This window comes from Leptinotarsa decemlineata, unplaced genomic scaffold, assembly GCF_025532065.1.
Source record: "Leptinotarsa decemlineata unplaced genomic scaffold, Ldec_3_MD MMD2_tig00004204_RagTag_RagTag, whole genome shotgun sequence".
Classification (NCBI taxonomy): domain Eukaryota; kingdom Metazoa; phylum Arthropoda; class Insecta; order Coleoptera; family Chrysomelidae; genus Leptinotarsa; species Leptinotarsa decemlineata.
In genome coordinates this window covers 83,823-108,171 of record NW_027412603.1, presented here as the reverse complement: position 1 = coordinate 108,171, position 24,349 = coordinate 83,823, and the positions used below count along the sequence as shown (strand labels likewise).

The window sequence follows — 24,349 nt, the reverse complement described above, 5'->3', positions numbered from 1 at the left end:
GATCGTTTCCAACATGCTTCTCACAATTCTCCAGTCCAGCCTGTCGAGCCCAGAGGCTAATTTCGGGATCGCCAACTCCACGAGATTCTGGTCGAGCATCGTCTCCTTCAATCTAGTAAGACTCCTCTAGACATCTTCATAGGACGGTTTGCATCGAGAATGCTTTTTGGTCACCAAGTAGAAGATGTTTCTCTGACCCTTCTTCAACTGTAGCACTCCTCCGACTTCTGGATTCTGTTCTCGTAATATTTGAAGCTGACCGAATTTCTTGTTGAATACCACAGCGATGCCCTTGGACATTTGGAGATCCTTCGCCACGCAGTGCGCTAGGGCGTAATCAACTGAAACCTTGAAAAGATCTCGTGGCTCTTCTCGAGTTACCCCATGTACGACCTTCTGTCCGTTCGAGTATAAGGACATGAATTGCTGGAACGTCATTTCATCCTCTGGTGGTCTGAGGGCGCGAACTTGGTCGTGATTTCCAGCATAAGGAGCCAGTCTATTAAAATGGACGACCCTAGACTTTCCTCGAGGTAGCTTATGGATTCGGTAGACGAGGCCATTAATCTTTTTCATGCTTTTGTACGGACCTTCCCACGAGTTCTGCAAATTCGGTGATAAACCACGGCGGCGCTTAGGATTGTACAGCCAAACTAGGTCGCCGATTTCGAATCCTCCAGCATTCGCCTTGATGTCATAGGCCTCCTTCATCCTATCGCTGGCACTCCGGATGTTCAGACGGACTCGTTCATGAATGTCGTCCATTCTCTGCCGAAGATTGCTGACTTAGTCTTCCCCCGCAATGTCTTGTTCTGGAGGCATCCCAAATTTAGGTCGCAAGGAAGCCGCAGCTCTCGTCCCATTATAATACTAGCAGGGGTTTGGCCGGTTGACTCGTGCACTGCCGAACGATAAGCCAGCAGGAACAGGTGGAGGTATTGGTCCCAGTCTCTTTGATGGTCAGAGACTACCTTGGACAAGTGGCGGTTTATAGTCTTATTCATTCGTTCCACCATTCCATCGGACTGTGGATGTAAGGCTGTGGTTCTGGTCTTTCGAATGTCCAACAGTTTACATATTTCTCTTTGTCTTCCTTCATCTTATCATCCTCCCAGTTGTCGTCTACAACTGTAGTTCTACAAATAGCTGCTTCCTTCTCTTCTGCTCGTCGACAATGTGAGCAGTCATCGGGGCAAGGTCTCCGTGATAGGGCATCTGCGGTTTTATGGCTAGTCCCAGCTCGATGTTCTATTTCGAAGTCAAATTCTTGTAATCTCTCAATCCAGCGCGCTACTTGGCCCTCGGGATTTTTGAACTGCAGAAGCCATTTGAGAGCTGCATGGTCCGTTCTCAACAGAAATCGTCTTCCATACACGTATTTGTAGAAATGCTCTACACCTTTGACTACGGCCAACAGCTCTCGCCTGGTGATACAGTAATTACGCTCTGGTTTACTGAGCGTTTTGCTGAAGTAGTTAATAACTTTCTCCTGTCCATCCTGGATTTGTGAAAGGACTGCTCCAAGTCCAACGTTGCTGGCGTCCGTATCCAAAATGAACTTTCCGTCAGGTAAGGGATAGTTCAAAACGGGAGCGTTGATCAAAGCTCTTTTCAGCTTCTTGAATGAGTCTTGGCATTCCTCAGACCACTGGAACTGGATCTGCCCTTCTGTGAGGCGAGTCAATGGTTTGGCGATGTTGGCAAACCCCAGCACATATCGGCGATAGTAGGTGCATAAACCAAGGAAGCTCCGAAGCTGATGTATGTCTTTTGGAATGGGCCAGTCCTTAACTGTTTTGATCTTTTGTTCGTCTACCGCCACTCCTTCCCCAGAGACAACGTGGCCAAGGTAACGGACTTCTTTCTGGAACAGATGGCATTTCTTGGGACTCAGTTTTAATCCAGAACTCCTCAGACGCATGAACACCTCCTCCAGATTCTTCAAATGATCGTCGAACGATTTTCCGACCACGATTATATCGTCGAGATACACTAGACACGTCTTCCATGAGAGCCCTTTGAGAACCGTCTCCATCAATCTCTCGAAGGTCGCTGGAGCATTACAAAGCCCGAATGGCATAACCGTGAACTGCCACAATCCTGAGCCGATGGTGAAAGCTGTCTTTTCTCGATCTTCTGGGGCCAATTCAACTTGCCAATATCCACTCTTCAAATCCAAGGTCGAGAAAATTGTGGAGCCGGCTAGCGTGTCTAGAGTGTCGTCGATTCTTGGAAGAGGGTAGCTGTCTTTCTTTGTCACGTGATTTAGTTGGCGATAATCCACGCAGAACCTTGTCGAGCCGTCCTTCTTCTTCACTAACACGACTGGGGAAGACCAGGGGCTGTCAGAAGGTTCGATGACTCCTTCTTTTCCCATATCGCTGACTATCTTGTCTGCCTCTTCTCTCTTGGCAAGAGGGAGTCTTCTAGCTGACTGCCGGATTGGTCGGGCATTCCCAGTGTCGATTCTATGCTGAACCACATTCGTTCTGCCGCCTTTTCCTTCTCCAATATCGAAGTTTTCCTGGTACCTCTTGACTAACTCCCTCAATTTAGATCGGTGAGTTGATGGTATGTCTTTAGAGGAAATGTCGATTAACTTCTCCAACTCTTTAGGCAAGTTGTTGGCTTGGCTAACTGAACTGCATACACTCCGTATGATAGAGGAAATGGACGAACAGTGCCCCAGCATTGTTCCCTTGTTCAAGGTCACGGGAAAGTAGTTGACATTCATGACCCTGACCGGCACAACTTTATCAACACGCAACAGGGTCTTCCCCAATGCGATTTCTCGTCCAATTTTCTCGTCATGTATCTTGGGCTCGAACATTACCACATTCCCGCTGCTCACACCACCGTCCAAGCGAGCTTCTAGTATGGTTTCAGCCCTCTCAGGTACGCACACGTCTTCGGCCAACAGGACTCTAATCATCTCTTCGCTTCTTCCATGAAGCACCAGCTCTTCTCCGCCGACACGTAAGACGCCGTCTTGAAAATTCAGCTCGAACCCTCTGGAAGTCATTACGTCCATTCCAATGATCGCATCGTCCTCGATGTCCGCCACCAATGCACGATGTTTCAATTTTGAGCTGCCCAACACCAATTCAATTGGTAGTTCTCCAAGTACATTGGCTGGCTCCCCTGTTGCAGTGCGTAACTTCCAGCTTGACGGTTCAATTTTTGCCGGTGTTTTGGCAAAGGTTGGCCCAAGAATGGTTCTCGTCGCACCTGTATCTAGCAGCATGGTGCAAGGCTCGTTGTTGATGAGGCCGTCTACGAAAACACCTTTGCCTTGTCGTTGGAGAACGGTAACATGTGCGTTTTTTACGGGGGCTTGCTGGGTACATGTCGACGGTTGCCCCTTCTCATCGACTCCCTCTAGTTTTCCTGATTTGGTGTCGATTCTTTGAAAGCTGGACATTTGCTACGTACATGTCCAATTTTCTCACAGTTCCAGCGTCTTATATTTTTCCTCTCAGGCAAAACTTCTTTCATTACTTTTCTGATGGTGGCCTCAATATCTGCAGGCTCAATTACATTTTCGGGTGTAGCAGGATATGCCAGACGGACCAATCGAGCTATGTCGGCTTCAAACTCCTGTAGAGATTCTCCTGATTTCTGACAGCGGTTCTTGAGCTGTGAATGGTAAACGTGCTCTAGGTGGGCCTGTCCATACCGCAGTTCAAGATGCTTTACAAGTTGATCATAGTCTTCCTGTTCCTGGGCCGTGAGGGTTTGCAGGATATTCGTTGCTTCTCCACGCAACGCCAATGTTAATGCTACCGCCTTTTCTCCTGCATTCCATCCATTCGCTCTGGCCGCAGCTTCAAATTGTCGGCGGTAATTTGCCCAAGGAGTTTTTCCGTCGAACTGGGGTGGCTTCATGGAGAGCTTTCCTGGTTCAGAACAGAGTTTGACATCTTTCAGTTCCGGAATTGAGTTTTCAGTAACCGTTTCTGTGGGGTGGGCAGAATTAACAATTTGGTTTTGCAACTTGTTAATTGTTTTTTTCATATTGCTGATTTCTGCCTCGAATTCGCCTTTGATTTCATTGCCTAACTTTTTTCCCATTTTGTCTATCTCTGTCTCGATGGTTCCTATCCTATTTTCGAGTAGGCTTGCCACACTACAAAGCTCTTTCTTCAAGCCTTCTGCATTTTCTAGAAGTTCTTCCTTCAAGCTTACCTAATTTTGTTGAAGTCCATCGAGTTTGCTCATTATTGAACTACAATCACCCCCAGAAACTTCGAATAAATATGTTTCGGGATCTTCTCCTGATTTAATCAAGTTGTCCCATAGTCTCTTCTGGAGTACTGATTTTTTTCCGGAAGAATCTAGTTCTCTCTCCTCCAATTCTTGCTTCAATTTGGCGACTTTCAAGTCCACTAAGCGCACTTTTCTTGAACACATTTTATCTCTTACTGTCTATTTTACTCAAAACTGAATATGCCCACTTATTTAATGGAGTCCGAAACACTTATTTATTTTCACAAGTCTATTTTTCGCGAGAAAGGTCTATCAGTTTATATTTCCGTCGTCCGGTACTGTCCGCTTCGCGAAACACAATGAATCACCAGTCTATCTGCGCGAAAGTGCGAAAGTTTTATAGTCAATTTCACTGTGAAACAAAAATTGTCTACCAAGCGCTCACAAATTTATTTTGAAAATCCACTTCTAATCACCAGTTGTAACGAATTAAAGAATTAACTGTCTTAAACAAATTTATTTTAACAATACTTCACTATCACAACTAATTTATGTATACCACTCAGTAACTAACGCTTAATTTATCTTCACCGTTTGTTAACCGCTCGAATCGCTTTCTTGGTACAGACTACTCTTCGGGACGAAGAGCGACGTTTTTATATCGTCAACGAACGTTCCGGATGCCTCTGCGGATTTCGGGACCCATCCGGAGTTTTCGCGGTACTTCGCGACGCGCCATGCGCCCGCCGAACGTTACACCGGCCAGGGCCGGTCTCAGATTCATTACAGAAAGATTCAGAGCTACGGCTCACTGGAATGAGTTCTCTACCACAATTCAAACATCGAATGGAATAGATTAATTGAGATTGAAAGTTAATAGGAGTTTCATCTTTAAGTTTCGAAAATAATTTATTAATGGTGAATATGGTTCTGAAAGCTATCTTTGAAAATTCTGCATAACTTGGGTGTCATATCAGTTATGGTAAAGGAGAGAAAAGTATAGTATAGTATATAACTTATCTACTGGGGCTGATCCACCTCCAGTTCCTATACTTTTCTCATCTTTACCATACTTCAGTGATATGACACCCAAGTTATGCAGAATTTTCAAAGATTTAAATTTTTAATTTAAAAAAGAGCTTTCAGAACTATATTTGTGTATATATACATATATATACATACAAAAAAGTTGAATAACCCACGCTACGCCACTGTAGATACTTCCATATAAACATTGAATTACATGTTAAAAAAATCCTTTCGATGACGTACTCTCATCGATGACATGAGAAGATTAAACTCATTTCGTGACATAAAGTCGTAATTTTATGAATGCATTGAGTGTTTTTTCTTATGATGTTATCCAAAATTGGTACTGAAGGGCTGATAAGGCAAATATCTTATGGTGAATAGTCGGATGTCTACCAATGAGACAGTTGTGAGGGAAATTTTACCTCTGAATTGGATCCTATGAATGATATCTTTATTATGTTTGGAATACAAAAATAATAGAGAAAAGTGTTTTTGTATAATTCAGTGTTCATATAAAAGTATTTGTTTCGAAAGTATTTTATTTCGTGTAATTCAATGTTTATATGAAAGTGGCTGTATCCTTAGGGCTTTTTCTTCCAATTTGTGTCTAAATGTTACTTCTTTGCTTGATCTACATATCTTTGTATAGAGTTTCTTGTTTTGAAACTGATTGCTTCCTTCCTCTCTTTGAAAGACTCCCACATTTTTTGTAACAAGAAGAAGAAGTAGAAAATCAAAACATTTTTTCTCAAAAATAATCTCTCCTAAAATGCATGTAGCAAAGGGTTTCAAATTAAATATAGATTTTAATTTTGAATAAGGTGAGTACCTATTTACCTAAAGAAAACATAAAACAAAAACACGACTCCAACCGTCAAAATAACTCACTACACAATTCACAAAACCAATCAATCAACGCTTGGACTCATTTTCTTGCGTTTTAATTTTGCACATTTATTTGATTTTCACGTATAACATCTTCATGTTTCACTCTATTTAAACAAAACGTTGAAAAATTATGCAAATATAAACCTTCCTACCTCTTTCAGTTCAATTACCACAAAATATGTTATCAACTTCCTGAGCGAAACCGAATACTCCAGCTAGCAACTAACAATGATGAGCTTTGATGAAATTCACTCCAACAAAAATATGTTCATAACTACCAATCCTAATTTTGGAGTAGATAAATACCTATTAACAAAAAGACAACACAAGACAAAAATGTTACCCTATAACCATGTCAATGATTCACTAAGAAAAACAAAATCAACGCAACACCCGTGAGAAATAGAAAAAATCAAAAAAATAATATCTCTTGATCTAAAAAAAATATCGATCTCGGTCAAACGATATCAAATACGCTAAAACTTTGAAAGACTTGCAAGTTTGACCTTCGATTTCAAGGGATATGAATTTTCAAAAATTCGGGTTTTTAAATTTTTTCAAAATTCTACTGACGTTCATTCGCAATAGAAAAGGCTGAAATTTGGAGATATGGAGATATGCATCAGCGAATTGAAAAAAATATTCTATATTTTTAATTTCGAAAAATTTCCAGGAAAACCATGTAAATTTATATTTGAAGTGATTATTTTTGTAGTAATCAGGTACATATAACAAATCACGAATAAATAGTAATACATAATTTTTTCAAAATTAGCACTTTTCCCAAACAAGAAAACTGCAATAGGTACTCTACTATGCGTTTCACCAAATTCATCTCCTGAAAAGTGCTTGTTGTGGATTTATTTTACGTCAGGGAATACAGTTTCACCTTTCACTACATGTTCACTGTTTAAACTTGAAAAACTACAAATTCATTTAATAGTAATTTTTTCCCTAATTCGCTAATGCATAACCCCGATTTTTTTATAACAATATATAGGAAGAAATGGCTTCGTACCAAATACATTGCAAATGATCAGCTGTGAATTTTTTGAAAATTCATAGCTCTGTTGTTTTTCAATATTTTTCGACGTGCAACCACTCATTTCCTTTTTGTCGTTCGCTCTACTCTCGATGAAAGAATATAACAGAAGAGAAAAAAAATTCACCTCGGCAAATTTTCACGATTTAGGAAAACATAAAATGAAAATTCGGCCTTGAAATTGAAAGTCAAATTTACAAGTGTTTTTCCATATTTCAAACAATTTCAGCAAGAAAATGCTTCTTGGACCGGGATCGATACTTTTTGAGGCCCAAAGGATATTCATTTTTAATTTATTTATTTATTTTAATATCTCTTAATGCGATAGGGGATATTAATTTATGGTATGTAGGGATTGTAGATGTGTTATGTTCATAAACTCTTCTATGTGCTGGAATCTCACAAAATAATGGCATCTTATTAATTCTTCGATTTCAAATCACTTAACTCTTCCTTAGACAATGGTAGTCCGAACTTCTAATATTTCACTTTTTGTTTTCAAGTTCGTTTTCAATAGGTGAGTATTTTTTTGTGTTTCATTTATTTTTTATAATTTCCTATCAATACCATTCACTGGGCCTTTATCTTGAGTTACTTTCAAGAAGATATATACAATTATGCGATGACGATATAGGTGAAAAATCAACAGTTCTGTAGTGTTGAATATATTGGAAACTGTTAATACACTATCAGCGAAATCAATTCCATATTAATTTTCGATATTCTAATTATTCCAATATTTATTAAATACTACACACTCAAGTGTATCCCAAAATGAAGCCTTTTCTAATTTTCCATCTTCTCATACACTCATCATCTCTGGTATGGTGCTTTAGAGCGATGAAAACGTTATAAACTAAGGGGTTCGCCATTGCGAAAGTGAGGGCGTCTCTAAGCAACGACCAATCATATTTGGGCGTCTTTTAATGACGTCACTAATCTGATATATTTCATAGTACGTGGGAGACTTGTTCGATAGTGAATTTTATTAATGACATTAGAAAGTTGAAATTACTTTTGTGGGTTCCCAGTCCAGTTCATTGGGGAAATACGGTGGAAAATTTGTGAGCATGAAATAAGTTTTCTGAAATATGTTTTTATCGACCTTTTTTGGGTATTTATTACCTTCCACAATCTGATAAGTATTAGAATTATAATGGAGAACTTTATACAAGTGTAGAAGGGCAAATTTTTTAGTTTACCCCGATAAGTTACTGCGTAAAAATCAATGTATTTTTCACAAAAAAAATCTTCTATTTATCAGTAACTTGTCGTATTTAACGATTTCGCCTATAAAAAATTGTTAAGAAATAATACAATACTTATCTTTTACGTTTCGGAGGCCAAAATCTGCCTCCGTCTCCAGAAATGGACAAAAAATTCTAATATATTTACTTCTGATATATTCTAATATTCTTATATATTTACTTCTTCGACAGATGTCAAAGGAGTTTTGAAATATGAAATTATGTCCATAATAATTTCATATTTCAAAACTCCTTTGACATCTGTCGAAGAAGTAAAGAAATAAACAATCGGAAAGGAATAACTGTGAATATATTTGAATTTTTTGTCCATTTATTTCTTAACAATTTTTATTACAGGCAAAATTGTTAAATACGACAAGTTACTAATAAATAGAAAATTTTTCTTTGTGAATAATACTTTGATTTTTACGCAGTAACTTATCGGGGTAAACTAAAAAGTTTGCCCTTCTACACTTGTATAAAGTTCTCCATTATAATTTTTATATTTTTCAGATTGTGTATGGTAACCGAAAAAGGTCGATAAAAAACTGATTTTTCCTCCACAAAAAATGACTTTCCTTGAATATTTTCTGAAATACTTTCTGTCAACTGAATTGCAGATATTTTTGTTAAGTATTTTTTCATTTGTTCATTCAACTATATACATATGAAACATATTATAAATAAATCTGTAGAACACAAATACACCGATCTTTTTGCAGAAAAAATCATAAGTTGTCTGAAAAGAAATTATTTCTTGCCGTAAAACACATGAATGAGAAAGTGGAGAAGAAATCAGTTATTTCTAATTTCAGCAGTGAGACATTTTGTCGTACGGAGCTGAGTAATAACACAGAAATTACAACTATAAATGTTTTATCGTCGGTTGATCTTGATCATAGGCTGAAAAAAAAATTGTGTGTACTTATATACGCATGCAAGGAATTATATTCCGTTTTCTTTTATTTTTCGCTGTGATTTATTTGATCATTCATTTAAGTTTATTCACGTGTTCCAAATATTTATTAAATATCTGTCCCATACTGTTTATGGGACAACAACCTGGCGATGAATTTCATTCTTTGAAACTTTGAGATTACTTCAAGAAAGAAACATTTAATCCAATTTAATATTTGAAATAATTCAATTTTTCCGAACTTTAATAACAATTACTTGTGTCTATTATTGATTTATTAATTTATTTGTACATAAGAATGTAATTTTTTTTCAGTTTATGATGTAAGTACCGTCAACTAAACTAAAATTCTACAGACGTACTCAAAGTAATATGTAAAATCCGCTTTCACCACAGTAAGTTATCTCTAAATCAATAAATTGTTAATAAATTAGTCAACATGATATGTTATATAAAAAATATATATTTACATATATTCATATATATTTTATTAGGACTGATAAAAACACGTGTTGTAGGTTCAAAAACACTTGAATAAAGATCGTGAAATACAGTTGCCAATTCTCTCGCAGACATACGTAAATGTCTTACTATTACTCTCTTGGTAGCCTTCTTTGAAAAACTAAAATGTTGACTAGCTAACTTCAGGGTTATGCCGATTACGACCGTCCACAAAGATGACACGTAGATGTCGGGATCGAAGTAGAGTCCGAAAGTCAGGTTTTTTTTATAAAGTCTAGTTCGAATAAATATTGAAGTGAAAGACATTCTGAGAGGACTGGCGGCCCCCTACTCCAGTAACCAGGCTGGTTGTCAACAAATTCGACGAGATAGTCAGGACTGACGGCTCCCTAGTTGAAAAATGAAGTGTCCTTATAGAAAAAAAAAGTTAATGAGGAAATAAGGTTAATGAGGGGTGGCAGAATTGCCTTGAGTGAGACAGCTGTGTCCCCTGACGAAGCTTCTGTTCACTATGGACATATACATTTAAGGAATAGACGCTAACTTCAGGGTGTCTGTTTTTCGTGTCGATGCGCGCGCGCTTCGTGTCATCATTTTTCCCTAACGCGCCAAAAAAAGTATAACTTCACGAATACTTTCTCCTTCCTCTGGTTTAGAAGAGGGTCAACTGAGATTTAAAACTGTTACTATTGCATCAATAACTAATGAGCAAAAACTGATATCTCTTGTCAGCAACATATCTTCTTAATGCAACCGATAAAGTCAGGTTAGTTTCTGCAATGATTATGCCCGTGATAATCAGTAATCAAAATGTGATATATTCGTAAATTCAATTTGGTTCAACTCGATCAATTTTTTTAACCACATCGCCACAAAATACATTCACAGTATTGGGTCGCAGTATATGAGAAAACATGTGTGAAGGAGTGATAGTTATGAAGTATTCTGGTGAAATTTCAGAAATATTACTACCTAATTCGTACAGAAACCTCTAGCGTAAAATGAATCTGTTGAAAACACTTTCCCAACACCAGAACAAAAATTACGGTCTCTAGACGCGCGTTTCGTCAACAAAGTTAGTGACCCCAGGAGATCAATATGACTTAATTTAACTATGTTTGTGTTTTTATTTGCTAGTGGCCTAGTGACAAATGAAGAGCCCTTTGTTTGGTCTTATACGTAATAAATCTAAATTGAAAACAGACAAATAGTAGAGATAATCACTAACATATAGAAAATTCATATCAAATTAAACATAACACACGTAGTAATTGGGTAATACTAACCGGTGTAGTAAGGTAATACTAACAGAAAGTAGTTAGGCCACTAGCATATAAAAACATCAACATAGTAGTAAACTTTAGTCGATTCTGCCGATATCTCGGCCAGCAAACACATGACTCACCGCCAACGGCAGCGAAAAGTATAGATGAGTGCCGAAACGACTAGAGAGATCTGGAGTGATCGTTGCCGATATAAAAGCCGGCTTCCCGTCCCGAGATGGAGTCTGTATTCAGAAAGCGAATCGAAGGGTTAACAAAGAATTCGAACAGTGAAGATAAATTAAGCGTTAGTTGCTAAGTGCTAAACAAAACCAAATCGTTAATTCTGCCAACCCCACAGAAACGGTTACCGAAAAGACGTCACCTACTATCAAGGACTATTTCAATTAATCATACCAATTTACAGAGAATCAATGAGATGAAAGATCTCGGGATCATTTAACAGGTGTGTTCAGTTTCTCTCGGCACCTTGAACACTTAGTATCTGAATGTTATAGAAAAATGAGCTTTGTCTTAAGATCTAGCCGTGAATTCAATCACGATACTTGTTTGTTACTCTTTAACTCGATTGTTCGTTGTAAGCCGGAACTGCAAGATGTCAAAGTCAGTTCTGAACCAGAAAAACTCTCCATGAAGCCGCCCCAGTTCGACGGGAAAACTCCTTGGGCAAATTACCGCCGACAATTTGAAGCTGCGGCCAGAGAAGCAACGAATAGTTTGCAAACCCTCACGGCCCAAGAACAGGAAGACTATGATCAACTTATAAGGCATCTTGAGCTGCGGTATGGACAGGCCCACCTAGAGCACGTTTACCGTTCACAGCTGAAGAATCGCTGCCAGAAATCAGGAATTTGAAGCCGACATAGCTCGATTGGTTCGTCTGGCATATCCTGCGGAAAATGTAATGGAACGGTTAGTAGTTCAGGCATTCTTGGACGGACTTCGCGACCAAGAAACAAAGCAGGCTGTGACATTAGCTCATCCCATCTCGTGGAAGCATTGGCAAGCGCTCTGGAGTTTGAGGCTGCTAAACAATCCTGCAAGAGCCAGAGCAAAGTTCGAGCTATCGAGGAAGATGGACAAGTGCCTGCAGATATTGAGGACACCATCAGAAAAGTAATGAAAGAAGTTTTGCCTGAGAGGAAAAATATAACATGCTGGAACTGTGGGAAAATTGGACATGTGCGTAGCAAATGTCCAGCTTCCAAAGAATCGACACCAAATCAGGAAAACTAGAGGGGATCGATGAGAAGGGGCAATTGTCCCCGTAACAAAAGCATATGTTGCCGTTCTCCAACGACAAGACAAAGGTGTTTTCGTAGACGGCCTCATCAACAGCGAACCTTGCACCATGCTGGTAGATTCACGTGCGATGAGAACTATTCTTGGGCCAACTTTTGCCAAAACACCGATCAAAAATTAGGGAGTTAATCAAGAAGTACCAGGAGATCGTCGATATTCGAGAAAGAAAAGGCGACCGAACGAATGTAGTTCAGCATAGAATCGACACTAGGATTGCCCGACCAATCCGGCAGTCAGCTAGAAGACTCCCCCTTGCGAAGAAAGAAGAGGCAGATAGTCAGCGATATGGAAAAAGAAGGAGTCATCGAACCTTCTGACAGCCCCTGGTCTTCCCCAGTCGTGTTAGTGAAGAAGAAGGACGGCTCGACAAGGTTCTGCGTGGATTATCGACAACTAAATCACGTGTCGAAGAAAGACAGCTACCCTCTTCCAAGAATCGACGACACCCTAGATCCGCTAGCCGGCTCCACAATTTTCTCGACTTTGGATTTGAAAAGTGGATATTAGCAAGTTGAATTGGCCCTAGAAGATCGAGGAAAGATTGCTTTCACCATCAGCTCAGGACTGTGGCAGTTCACGGTTATATCATTCGGGCTTTGTAGTGTTCCAGCGACCTTCGAGAGATTGATGGAGACGGTTCTCAAGGAGCTCTCATGGAAGACGTGTCTAGTGTATCTCGACGATATAATCGTGGTTGGAAAATTGTTCGACGATTACTTAAAAAATCTAGAGGAGGTATTTATTGGTCTGAGGAGTTCCGGATTGAAACTTAGTCCCAAGAAATGCCATCTGTTTCAGAAAGAAGTTCGTTCCTTCGGCCACGTTGTCTCTGGGGAAGGAGTGGCAGTGGACGAACAAAAGATCGAAGCAGTTAAGGATTGGCCCATCCAAAAGACATACATCAGCTTCGGAGCTTCCTTGGTTTATGCACCTACTATCGCAGGTACGTGCTGAGGTTTGCCAACATCGCCAAACCATTGACCCGACTCACAGAAGGGCAGATCCAGTTCCAGTGATCTGAGGAATGCCAAAACTCATTCAAGAAGTTGAAGAGAGCATTGATCAACGCTCCTGTTTCGAGCTATCCCCTACCTGACGGAAAGTTCATTTTAGATACGGACGCCAGCAACGTGGCACTTGGAGCAGTCCTTTCTCAGATCCAGGATGGACACGAGAAAGTTATTGACTACTTCAGCAAAACGCTCAGTAAACCAGAGCGCAATTATTCTGTCACCAGGCGAGTACTGTTGGCCGTAGTCAAAGGTGTAGAACATTTCTACAAATACTTGTATAAAAGAAGATTTCTGTTGAGAACGGATCATGCAGCTCTCAAATGGCTTCTGCAGTTCAAAAATCCCGAGGGCCAAGTAGCGCGCTGGATTGAGAGAAGACAAGAATTTGACTTCGAAACAGAACATCGAGCTAGCCATAAAAACGCAGATGCCCTGTCACGGAGACCATGCCCCGATGACTGATCACATTGCCTACGAGCAGAAGAGAAGGAAGCAGCTATTTGTAGAACTAGAGCTGTGGACGACAACTGGGAGGATAATAATATTAAGGAAGACCAAGAAAAAGACCTAAATCTTGGTTTAGTCACCGGATGGAAGAAAAGTAATCGAAGACCATCGGCATCGTGGTAGGAGGTAGCAGGCTATTCGCCAGCGGTTAAGTCCTACTGGTCACAATGGAACTCCCATACCTTGGAAAACGGGGTTCTGAAGCGGGTGTTGGAGTCTGAAGACGGCGGAGAAGGGAGGCACCAGAAAGTGGTGGCCAGGAGCAGACGACGGGAGATGCTGAAAGAAATCCATGATGGAGTGACAACGGTTTTACTGGGTTAATTGTCAAGCCGACATCAAGGACTGTTGCAGAAAGTGTGCTGTATGCGCTGCCAGTAACAGATCTAGGATACGATCGAGAGCTCCAATGAGCCAGTATAACGTGGGATGTCTTTTTGAGAGAATCACCATCGATATCGCCGGTTCGTTCCCAGAGACCCACTATTGAAATAAATACGTCCTAGTAGCCATGGACTACTTCAGCAAGTGGGCAGAAGCCTATGCCCTGCCCAATCAGGAAGCCTTTACCGTTGCTGACGTCCTGGTGGAGGAATGGATATGTTGATTCGGTGTCCCATTGGAACTGCATTCGGACCAGGGCAGAAATTTTGAGTCCAAGAAATATGTAAACTGTTAGACCAGAACCAATAACTCCACCTGTTCCTGCTGGCTTATCGTTCGACAGTGCACGAGTCAACTGGCCAAACCCCTGTCAGTATCATATTGGGCCGAGAGCTGCGGCTTCCTTGCGACCTGAAATTTGGGACGCCGCCAGAACAAGACACTGCAGGGGAAGACACTGTAAGCAAGCTTCGGCAGAGAATGGACGACATCCATGAACGAGTCCGTCTGATCATCCGGAGTGCCAGCGATAGGATGAAGAAGGCCTATATCATCAAGGTGAATGCTGGAGGATTCTTAACCGGTGACCTAGTTTGGCTGTACAATCCTAAGCGACATCGTGGTTTATCATCGAAGTTGCGGAACTCGTGGGAGGGTCTGTATAAAATCATGAAAAAGATCAATGACCTCGTCTACCGAATCCATAAGCTACCTCGAGAAAAGCCTAGGGTCGTCCATTTTAATAGATTGGCTTCTCATGCTGGAATTCACGAACAAGTTCGCGCTCAAAAATTCATGTCCATATACTCGAACGGACAGAAGGTCGTACATGGGGTAACTCGAGAAGAGCCACGAGACTTTTTCACGGTTCCAGTTGATTACGCACTAACTCACTGCCTGGCAGAGCATCTCCGAATGTTCAAGGGTATCGCAGTGGTATTCAACAAAAAATTCGGTCAGCTCCAAACATTACGAGAACAGAATCCTGAAGTCGGAGGAGTGCTACAGTTGAAGAAGGGTCAGAGAAACATTTTTTAGTTGGTGATCAAAAAAGCATTCTCGAGACAAACCATCCTATGAAGATTTCCGGAGGAGTTTTACTAGACTGAAGGACACGATGCTCAACCAGAATCTCATGGACTTGGCAATTCCAAAATTGGGGCGAAACGTCTTCAAGAAGGGGGTAATGTAACCAATCAGAAGCCGGTCCTGATCAATATCTCAGCCAGCAAACACATGACTCACCGCGAACTGCAGCGAAAAGTATAGATGAATGCCGAATCGACTAGAGAGATCTGGAGTGATCGTTGCCGATATAAAAGCCGGCTTCCCGTCTCGAGATAGAGTCTGTATTCAGAAAGCGAATCGAAGGGTTAACAAAGAATTCGAACAGTGAAGATAAATTAAGCGTTAATTGCTGAGTGCTAAGTTGCTATATAAATTAGTTGTGATAGTGAAATATTGTTAAAAATAAATTTTTTTGAGACAGTTAATTCTTCAATTCGTTACACTACTTTGAAATTCATGTATATTATTGTCAATGTCGAGTGAAAAGGCATACATTTTACTGAGGTGGTTATTATCAGACCTTATATTAAGGCAATTCTCTGTTACTAAAACAAATGACATACTCACAGGAACAATCTTTCTGGTTCATTTTTTCGATTGTCAAAATTTTATTCGAGTTGTATTCGAATTTGTGATCTTCTTTGAATACATGATTCCTCAGTGTACATCTCTCAGGGTATATTTTATTATGAAAAAAAAATGTTGAAGAGAGTTACCTGTGAGACTAAATCTAGCGTATACTTTACTTCTATCTGTTTTTCATAAAACTAAAAAGCATCGAAATGTATAGAAAGCATCCCTTCGAATTTTGACCAAGCATAAACGAAGTTTTTGGCATTGATTTTGATAAAACCTGTTTCTCAATATCATACAGAATGTTCAAAAATCATTGTCACTTTTTTTCAACTCCAGACAAAGATTACTTTGTCATTTCGAATAGAACAACCTGTATTTTTTTGGTCTGAACAATATAAAATTCAATTATCTTTTATAATAGTTTAAGAATTTTTCAGATATTAGTTTTTCAAATGGTAGTTCTTATTTCAATACCTTTTTTGATTCACGATAGCTTTGAAACGACATTTATTCATTCACTGTCTCATTGACAGTGTTTATGTTTTACGTTATTCAAAACATTCACTGAATTATTACCGCTGAAAATGAGAACTTAACCCAGTCAAAGGGGATAGATATGATTTTAGCGATTGGTGAATGTTTAGAGAATTGCCTTTTGGACATGAGGAAAATAAATTTCTTTTTATGGGATCAATCATAAAAAACCCTCATACGAGTCAACGTAAGATTGAAAAAGATACAGGAATAGCACCTTCCCGTTCTGGTGCAGGTGTTTTTAGTCGCAGACTCAGGACAGAGGTATATCTACATGCCCAAGAACTTAAGCGACTGTATTTCAAGCGGAGAGATTGGATAAATCCAACCTCATACACAAGTCACAGAACCAGTCATTGGCATCGTTTCAGACTTTGCCAAACAAACATTGAACACCTGAATGGCAAGAAGATTTATGGACTTCTGGCAGAATCTTCCAGGATTGGCTCCCTCCAAGGCGTTCATTCACCCTTCGAAGTTTGATACCAAACAGTTGTTGGGCTACAGTAGAGATGAACTACGATGTCTAAAAAGCCTTCTTACAGGTCACTGTCATCTGAATCATCATATGCACAGACTCGGACTGTCGGAAGAGTGTTTGTCGTCTCTGTTTGAAAAATGATGAAACAGCAGAGCATATACTTTGTGCCTGCCTCGCTAAGGACCGAATCAGGTTTTTAGAGTTCGGCAGAGCCGTACTCTTATCATCTGATCTGAAAGACCAGACACAATACAAACTAATCAGCTTCGTTAAGAAGCTGGGTTTATTTGGTCGAGTGTGAATAGTTGTGAGCCACAATAAACCCTTTCGGGTTTCGGTGGATGGTCGAATAGACCCACTCACTTTGGATCTAACCTAACCTGACCCAAGATACAGGAATAAGCAGACGGAGCATTTCTGATGTAATAAAAAATACAAATTTCACCCATACCATATTCAGATGAATCGAGTTTTGTCTATGGATTCTGGACAAGTTTTGTAAGGATGAACATTTTTTTGATTCCATTTTATCTTCTGATAAATCTACTTTTTATAACAATGGCTTAGGGAACATACGCAACTTCCATTATTATAGTGATATGAATCCTCATTTTTTCCGAACTCTGGATCACTAGAATGGATGATCTGTTATATATAACTTCATTTTAGTGAACAGTGAATATTTTCGATGTAGTGAAGTATAACAACTGTCAATAATAACTTTCTGAGCCAACGTCATTTCGAAGCTATCTTTATTCCAAGAATGCATTAAAATAAGAACTACTACTTAAAAAGCCAATATTTGAAAAACTATTCAGGGTAGTTATAGGGAACTCTAAAGTGAAATTAAAGTAAAATAAATTTAATATTGTTATGACCAAAAAAATACACGGTGCTCTATTTGATATAACGAAGTTATCTTTGTTCAAAATTGTAAAAAGCTGACAATGATTTTTGAACATTCTCTATAATATTGAGAATCGGATTTTATCGAAATCAATAGACCAACACATCTTCCATATTTGGTCAGAATTCGAAATAATAATTGGTATACATTTCGATATTATTCAGTTTCCAATTGTACTTAGCATTTTCAAAAAAAAAAATGTTCGACATCGGTTATAGTTAGGTGCGTAGTACCTAACCTATTCAAAAGTGTAAGGAAATGCGGGTGTTCCGTTTGAGCCATTTTTCTGAGCCACCCTAGGGACTCCAAAACAATTTCCTTCTGCAGCTCTTATCAATATACATACAGGGTGTCCCTGGACTTCCTCTTTTCCTCTCGGGAATGTATAGATGGGGTCAAAATATCACCAGTACTTCATATAACTTTTTTTCCTAAAAGTCTTCGTAACCAAGTTACGGGCCCTCGAAGTTACAAAATGAAAATTGTTTTTCTTTGGTAACTTTTCAAGTGAATATTCAAAATCATCCAAATTTTGGTAATTGACTAAACAAATGAATTCCGTCGATGAGCTTTCATGCAAGAGTCAGTTGTTTTGCTACAAAGTCAGGAACGGACTACCCTCGATGGTCCACACCCCAAAACTTTGATATGACAGATATTTTTCAATATTTTTCAACAAAATAAGGTTACTTGGACAATTTTATGAATAAAAGTACTCGTGTGGAAAGTCGATCGGAGCAACGAGTCTTGATAAAAATGTAGTTCTACTCGACGACATCAAACCCGCTCGTCCACCATTATTTGAAATGAATAATTATCAAAGCAGAAATAATAATGATAACGTTAATTCAACAACATTTATAACAGGAATAATACAAAGTATGCTAAAATGAAGTCGTAAACAAAAAGTACAGTACCTATATGGAAGTTTTAAGTCACAATTGTGATAGCAGATATTTTTTCAAAAGAAATATCAAGTTCTGTAGATTCGTGGTGTTTTTAAACTAACAAGCTACTCTACTATGAAATATCGAATTCATTCCATATTTTGTATGTACATAATACGTGTGGAATAATCACGTTTCGTGTTGATCAGTTATCTGAATCTCATGAAACTCAACATTCGAATGTTTCAAATTCTTCTTCACAGCTAAACTGTTGAGGAGTTTCACTGATAATTATAATTTTATGGGAGAAGTTCTTTAACACGAATCTAAATTTAGCTGAAAAAACGCACATCGGAAAAAATATTTACTATACTAATAAAAAGCAAACGAATGAACTACAAAAACGGCTGCACATGATCAGGTGAAAAATATCCAGGGAATAATTATGTTCCATTTCTTTCACAGATGTTGACAAAAAAACCTTTTAGAAAGCTTTGATAAAAAATGAGAAACTGGAATGCGATTTTGTTTTGTTGAGTGGTGCGTTGTCATATGACTATCATTGTATTGTCAATATTCTATAGGATATTTTGAATTTTTTTGATATGGCCGAACAGTTTACATTCAATGAATATGCAGATATGCATGTATTTTATGGACGAGCATTTTGTAATGCTGCAGAAGCTCGTCGTCTGTATTCCGAGCATTTTCCCAATCGAACGGTACCGTCAAGAGAAACATTCGAGCGTATCGATCGCAGCTTGAGGGAGACAGGTATGTAATAATTGATAATTAATTTGAGCACGTTGTTTTATTTCGATATTATTGTAGGTACAGTTTTGCCAAAACGAGGTGGTGAGGGCGCTCCTAGGACTGTACGTACCGTTGTATTGGAGGAAAAATTTTGGAAGCCGTCGCTGATGATCCTTCAATGAGCATCAGAAATCTATCAGAACAGTCCATACATCCAAGTCCACTATTCATAGAATAATTAGGGAACAACTGCTCCACCTATTTCACATCCAGAAGGTACATGCCATGACACCTCAAGATTTTCCAGCACGACTGGAATATGCCAATTGGTTCATGGATAGGCAAAGAGAGGATATGACTTTTATTAATCGAGTTTTATTCACTGATAAAGCAGGTTTCAGTAGAGATGGAGTTATCAACTCTCATAATCTCCATATATGGGCCGAAGAAAATCCCCATGGGATATTGCAAACCAAACACCAACGGAAATTCAACGTGAATGTTTGGGCTGGTATCATAGGAAATCATCTTATAGGACCAATCGTTCTACAGGACCGATTGAATGGAGAACGTTATTTGGAGGTCATTCAGAACGATTTGAATGGACTTTTGGAACATGTTCCATTGCAAACCCGAAGAGATATGTGGTTTATGCATGATGGCGCTCCTCCTCATTTTAGTTTGATTGTGCGTGACCATCTGAACCATATGTTCCACAATAGATGGATTGGTAGAGGTGGGCCATATTCATGGCCATTGCGGTCTCCGAATTTAAATCCATTGGATTTCTTTCTGTGGGGGCATCTAAAAAGCCTTGTTTACGCTACATCTATTCACATAAGAGATGCATTGTTGAATAGAATAACATTACATTGTGAAGCCATACGAAACAACCCTGGAATGCTATTTCAAGTACAGAGAGGGTGTCTTCGCAGACTAAGAAAATGTATCGAGAGAGAAGGTGGTCATATCGAGCAGTTTCTGTAGCGGATTTTTCATTTCTGTTTGCTCTTGAGGCTCTTGAGTTTCGTTAGTTAAACGTGTTTGCATTATAAAAATTCGTTATGAACATTTTACCTATCATTTCCATTTTCCTTAAAAACTAATATTTTCGAATAATGGTAGACATCTCAGGATAAATGTTGTTGAATTAACGTTATCATTATTATTTCTGTTTTGATAATTATTCATTTCAAATAATGGTGGACGAGCGGGTTTGATGTCGTCGACTGAAACTACATTTTTATCAAGACTCGTTGCTCCGATCGATTTTCCACACGAGTACTTTTATTCATAAAATTGTCCAAGTAACCTTAATTTGTTGAAAAATATTGAAAAATATCTGTCATTTCAAAGTTTTGGGGTGTGGACCATCGGGGGTAGTCCGTTCCTGACTTTGTAGCAAAACAACTGACTCCGGCACAAAATTTGGATGATTTTGAATATTCACTTGAAAAGTTATCAAAGAAAAACATTTTTCATTTTGTAACTTCGAGGGCCCGTTACTTGGTAACGAAGGATTTTAGGAAAAAAAGTTATATGAAGTACTGGTGATATTTTGACCCCATCTATACATTCCCGAGAGGAAAAGAGGAAGTCCAGGGACACCCTGTATAATGAAATGAAGAAATTCAGGAAAAAATTATCGGTTTGGTTTACAGGGACTGAGTTTCATGTGAACCTACGACTTTATAGTACGTGAGGCAGATACCGACTGAAAAACAACTAACCCAGCTAAAGCCGCGCAGAAAGCGGAAGTAAAAACCATCAGGCACCGTGCAACGTCATCTATTTGGAAGATTTATCGCGAGTACCTTCCTATATATGAAAAGTAGGCATTTCAGACGGAGTGAACCGTCTGGGTATTTCCCACAAACAAAATTAATTCCAACTAGTCATGAACCTTTATCTGCAGTAATTTGGGAAGCCATCCTGGAATACCATCGGAAAACGAATCCCAATTTTTGTTACCGCAGTCGCCGCACCAACACTGTCATAAAAACTTGGAAAGTGGACTTGGGTGTCACACAAAATGGGTGGTTCCACTTATGTCTCGCTTGCGTTTACGCCGTTATTTTTATTAAGTACTTCTCTTGGTTTTGTTCTTCTGACTTTAGTCAGGGAAGCTATAGATTACGCTGTAGACGACCCCTCCCGATATAGAAGGCCCCGACACTCTGTCGAATAAGGCCCCTATGTCCTCCGTTAACGGATGAATAATATCTTCATCCATCTCACCCCAGCCAGGTAGGGGTATACAGCGAAGGGCGGTATGGATGTCTTAGGACTTTCATGCCACCAACAAACACCAGTCATGACCTGTTTGTCTTTCTGACAAACTTCAGTTGAAAGGGGAAGGGAGCCAAGCTTCAACCTGCATGAAATCAAGATGGTTAACGTCGTCCTTCTGACTTGTCCCCCGTTAACGGATGAACAGTTTCCCGATCCATCCCACCCCAGCCAGGTAGGGGTACACCGTCAAGGGCGGTACTGATGTCTGAGGACTTTCATACCGCCATCACCTCTTAGTCATGAACCCATTTGTCCTTCTGACAAAAATCAGCTGCAAGGGTAAGGAGCTAGGCTCCAACCTGATTGACCTGAAAATGGCTGTCAGTCCTTCTGACAAACACCAGTCATAAGGGTAAGGGAGCCAGGCTCCAACCTGTTCGAAACTAAGATGACTTTGGTCAAATTTTGTCTTCAATCGAGGATCGCCTGCCCGTTACTGACGATGCCCAACAGGCTGAAACAGCTGTCTACTGGTGGCTCCTAAATTGAAACCAATACGGGAATGATCAGAATAGTAGTTATCTATTTATCTTACGATGATGACTTGCGGATATGTGACTTAAATATTTGTTATTTCATTCAAATACATTTATAAAAAATATTTTATTTCTGACCGGGACATTATAAGCTTATATCGTCATAGTTACGCTATCAATAAAGAGGGTCATAACTCCCTTGGGACATTATAGATTTTATAATTCCCTCTACCTTTCACAAGTAAAAATAAATAGAAATGAAAACTGAACCATATTTTATTTATTCACGTCATTACAAATAATAAATGTACAATTTTGAAATGTTCCCTGAAAATTACTTCCGCCACTGGAAACAATTTCTTCTTTTGTATGGCTGGAGCTTCTGTTCACTACAGTCGAGGTACCTGCCTCTTCTGATGACAAAGTAGACAACATACGCGCCGTTTTATTTCTCAATTCGATGCTATCCTCCAAATACCCCTCCGCCACCGTGGAACTTTTCCAACCTCCGTGTCTTTTTAAGTTAGTCATAGTTGCTCCTGCATTGGCTAGAGCAGTAGCAGAAGTGCGACGAAGGCAATGTCCCGTATAGGAAGATGAGTTTGGCAATCCTAAATACATTGCGATTTTGCTGGGGATTTTCCCAAACATGTTTTTTCCAATTGGCTGAGATGTACATTTATTTTGTCGGAAGCTCAAAAAAAATTGTTCAATACCTTTAGGACGCAAAGACATATAAAGTCTTAATAAAGGCAAAGCGGAGAACTCTTTTTCATCCACAACTGTAAATTTCTTCGATACACCAGTTTTACTTTCCGGTACGTTCACTACCATAACGGAATCCCGGTCCTCTATATCCGATATCTTCATATTCAAAAGTTCCTGACTTCTGCATCCTCCAAAATAACCCATAATCAAAACAACCTATAACAAAAAAAAGGAAATAAATACACACAAAAAGGAAAATAAGAAAAAAATTACCTTATGCAATAAATGAATATCATTTAGGAATCTGATAACATCTTTAGGAGATGAAACAGCAGACTTTTTCGGCTTATAACTCTTACTCTTCCGTTTCAAAAAAGCCTGTAGTTTATTGAACTTGGTGATATCTCGTTTCTCATGTATAGTCACCATCGATTTTAGCATTGACCATTTAGTCCATAAAGAATTCGGACTATACGTTTCTGACTGAAACGAATAAACACAATTACTACCAAATCTACCGAAAAACATAGAAAATTCCTTACCAGTTCTTGAAAATATGCCAGAAATACAGTTTCAGTGATATCTTTTGGCATAACATTTTTCCGTGTCAGCCAGTCCAGATATATCTTGTATTCTTTTTGGTATACGGCTTCACTTTTCGATGGAATTAATGATTCTCTTGCTTGTTCAGCTTTTTTCAAAATATCCTCCATTATATTTGGGGTAGAAAACACGTTTTCACCGCAAACACAGCTTGATAACAAAGTTCTGTTTATAAACAAGTAACATAGCAACAACCTAGCAACAAGAAAACTCTACTATAATCAACGGTACCTGATTCAAATATACCGGGAAGGTAATGAATTGGTACATTTTTCCGTTTCAAAAATGAACAAAATTTTATTGAAATCGGTCAGAAATAAAATTATCTATGTACCACGGGAATTAATGAGCCTTAATAACCTCAGGCAATTGCTGTCCCTCGGGCCAGAGGCCCTCGGGACGCTAACTTTGCCATCGGTAATTAAGGCCCTCCTAATTTCCTTGATACATAAATAACTATTAGTGGTAATTATTTCATTCCAAAGACTCAACATATACTACTGAAAATAAAACTATGACAGGACAGCATCATAAGAATATTATTCGCATCTTTTCATTGATGGGGCATTTATAAATCTGCCCATTGGTATAATAATAATAAAGGCTGAAAAAAGGTTGGTTGGGTAACAGGACCAATTTTTTTAAACAATTGTTCTCTTGCCGACGTTTCGAATTTATTTAAATTCTTCTTCGGGGCTTGAACGTAGTTTTTTCCTGCTGATAATTTGACTATTTTGTAAACCGTCATACATATTAGATACGTATTCAAAAAATAACATTGC

At 39.0% G+C, this 24,349-nt stretch overlaps 1 protein-coding gene across 1 annotated transcript; it reads right to left on the bottom strand.

Annotated features, from left to right (window-relative positions):
* Positions 1-14,060: 14,060 nt before the first annotated feature.
* On the bottom strand, positions 14,061-23,912 carry LOC141483769 (uncharacterized). Its single transcript, XM_074178594.1, has 3 exons — positions 23,507-23,912; positions 23,238-23,447; positions 14,061-14,177 (listed from the first exon to the last, which is right to left on the bottom strand). The coding sequence occupies exons 1-3, from the start codon at positions 23,675-23,677 to the stop codon at positions 14,061-14,063; spliced, it is 498 nt and encodes a 165-aa protein (XP_074034695.1). The 5' UTR covers positions 23,678-23,912.
* Between the last annotated feature and the right edge of the window lie 437 nt (positions 23,913-24,349).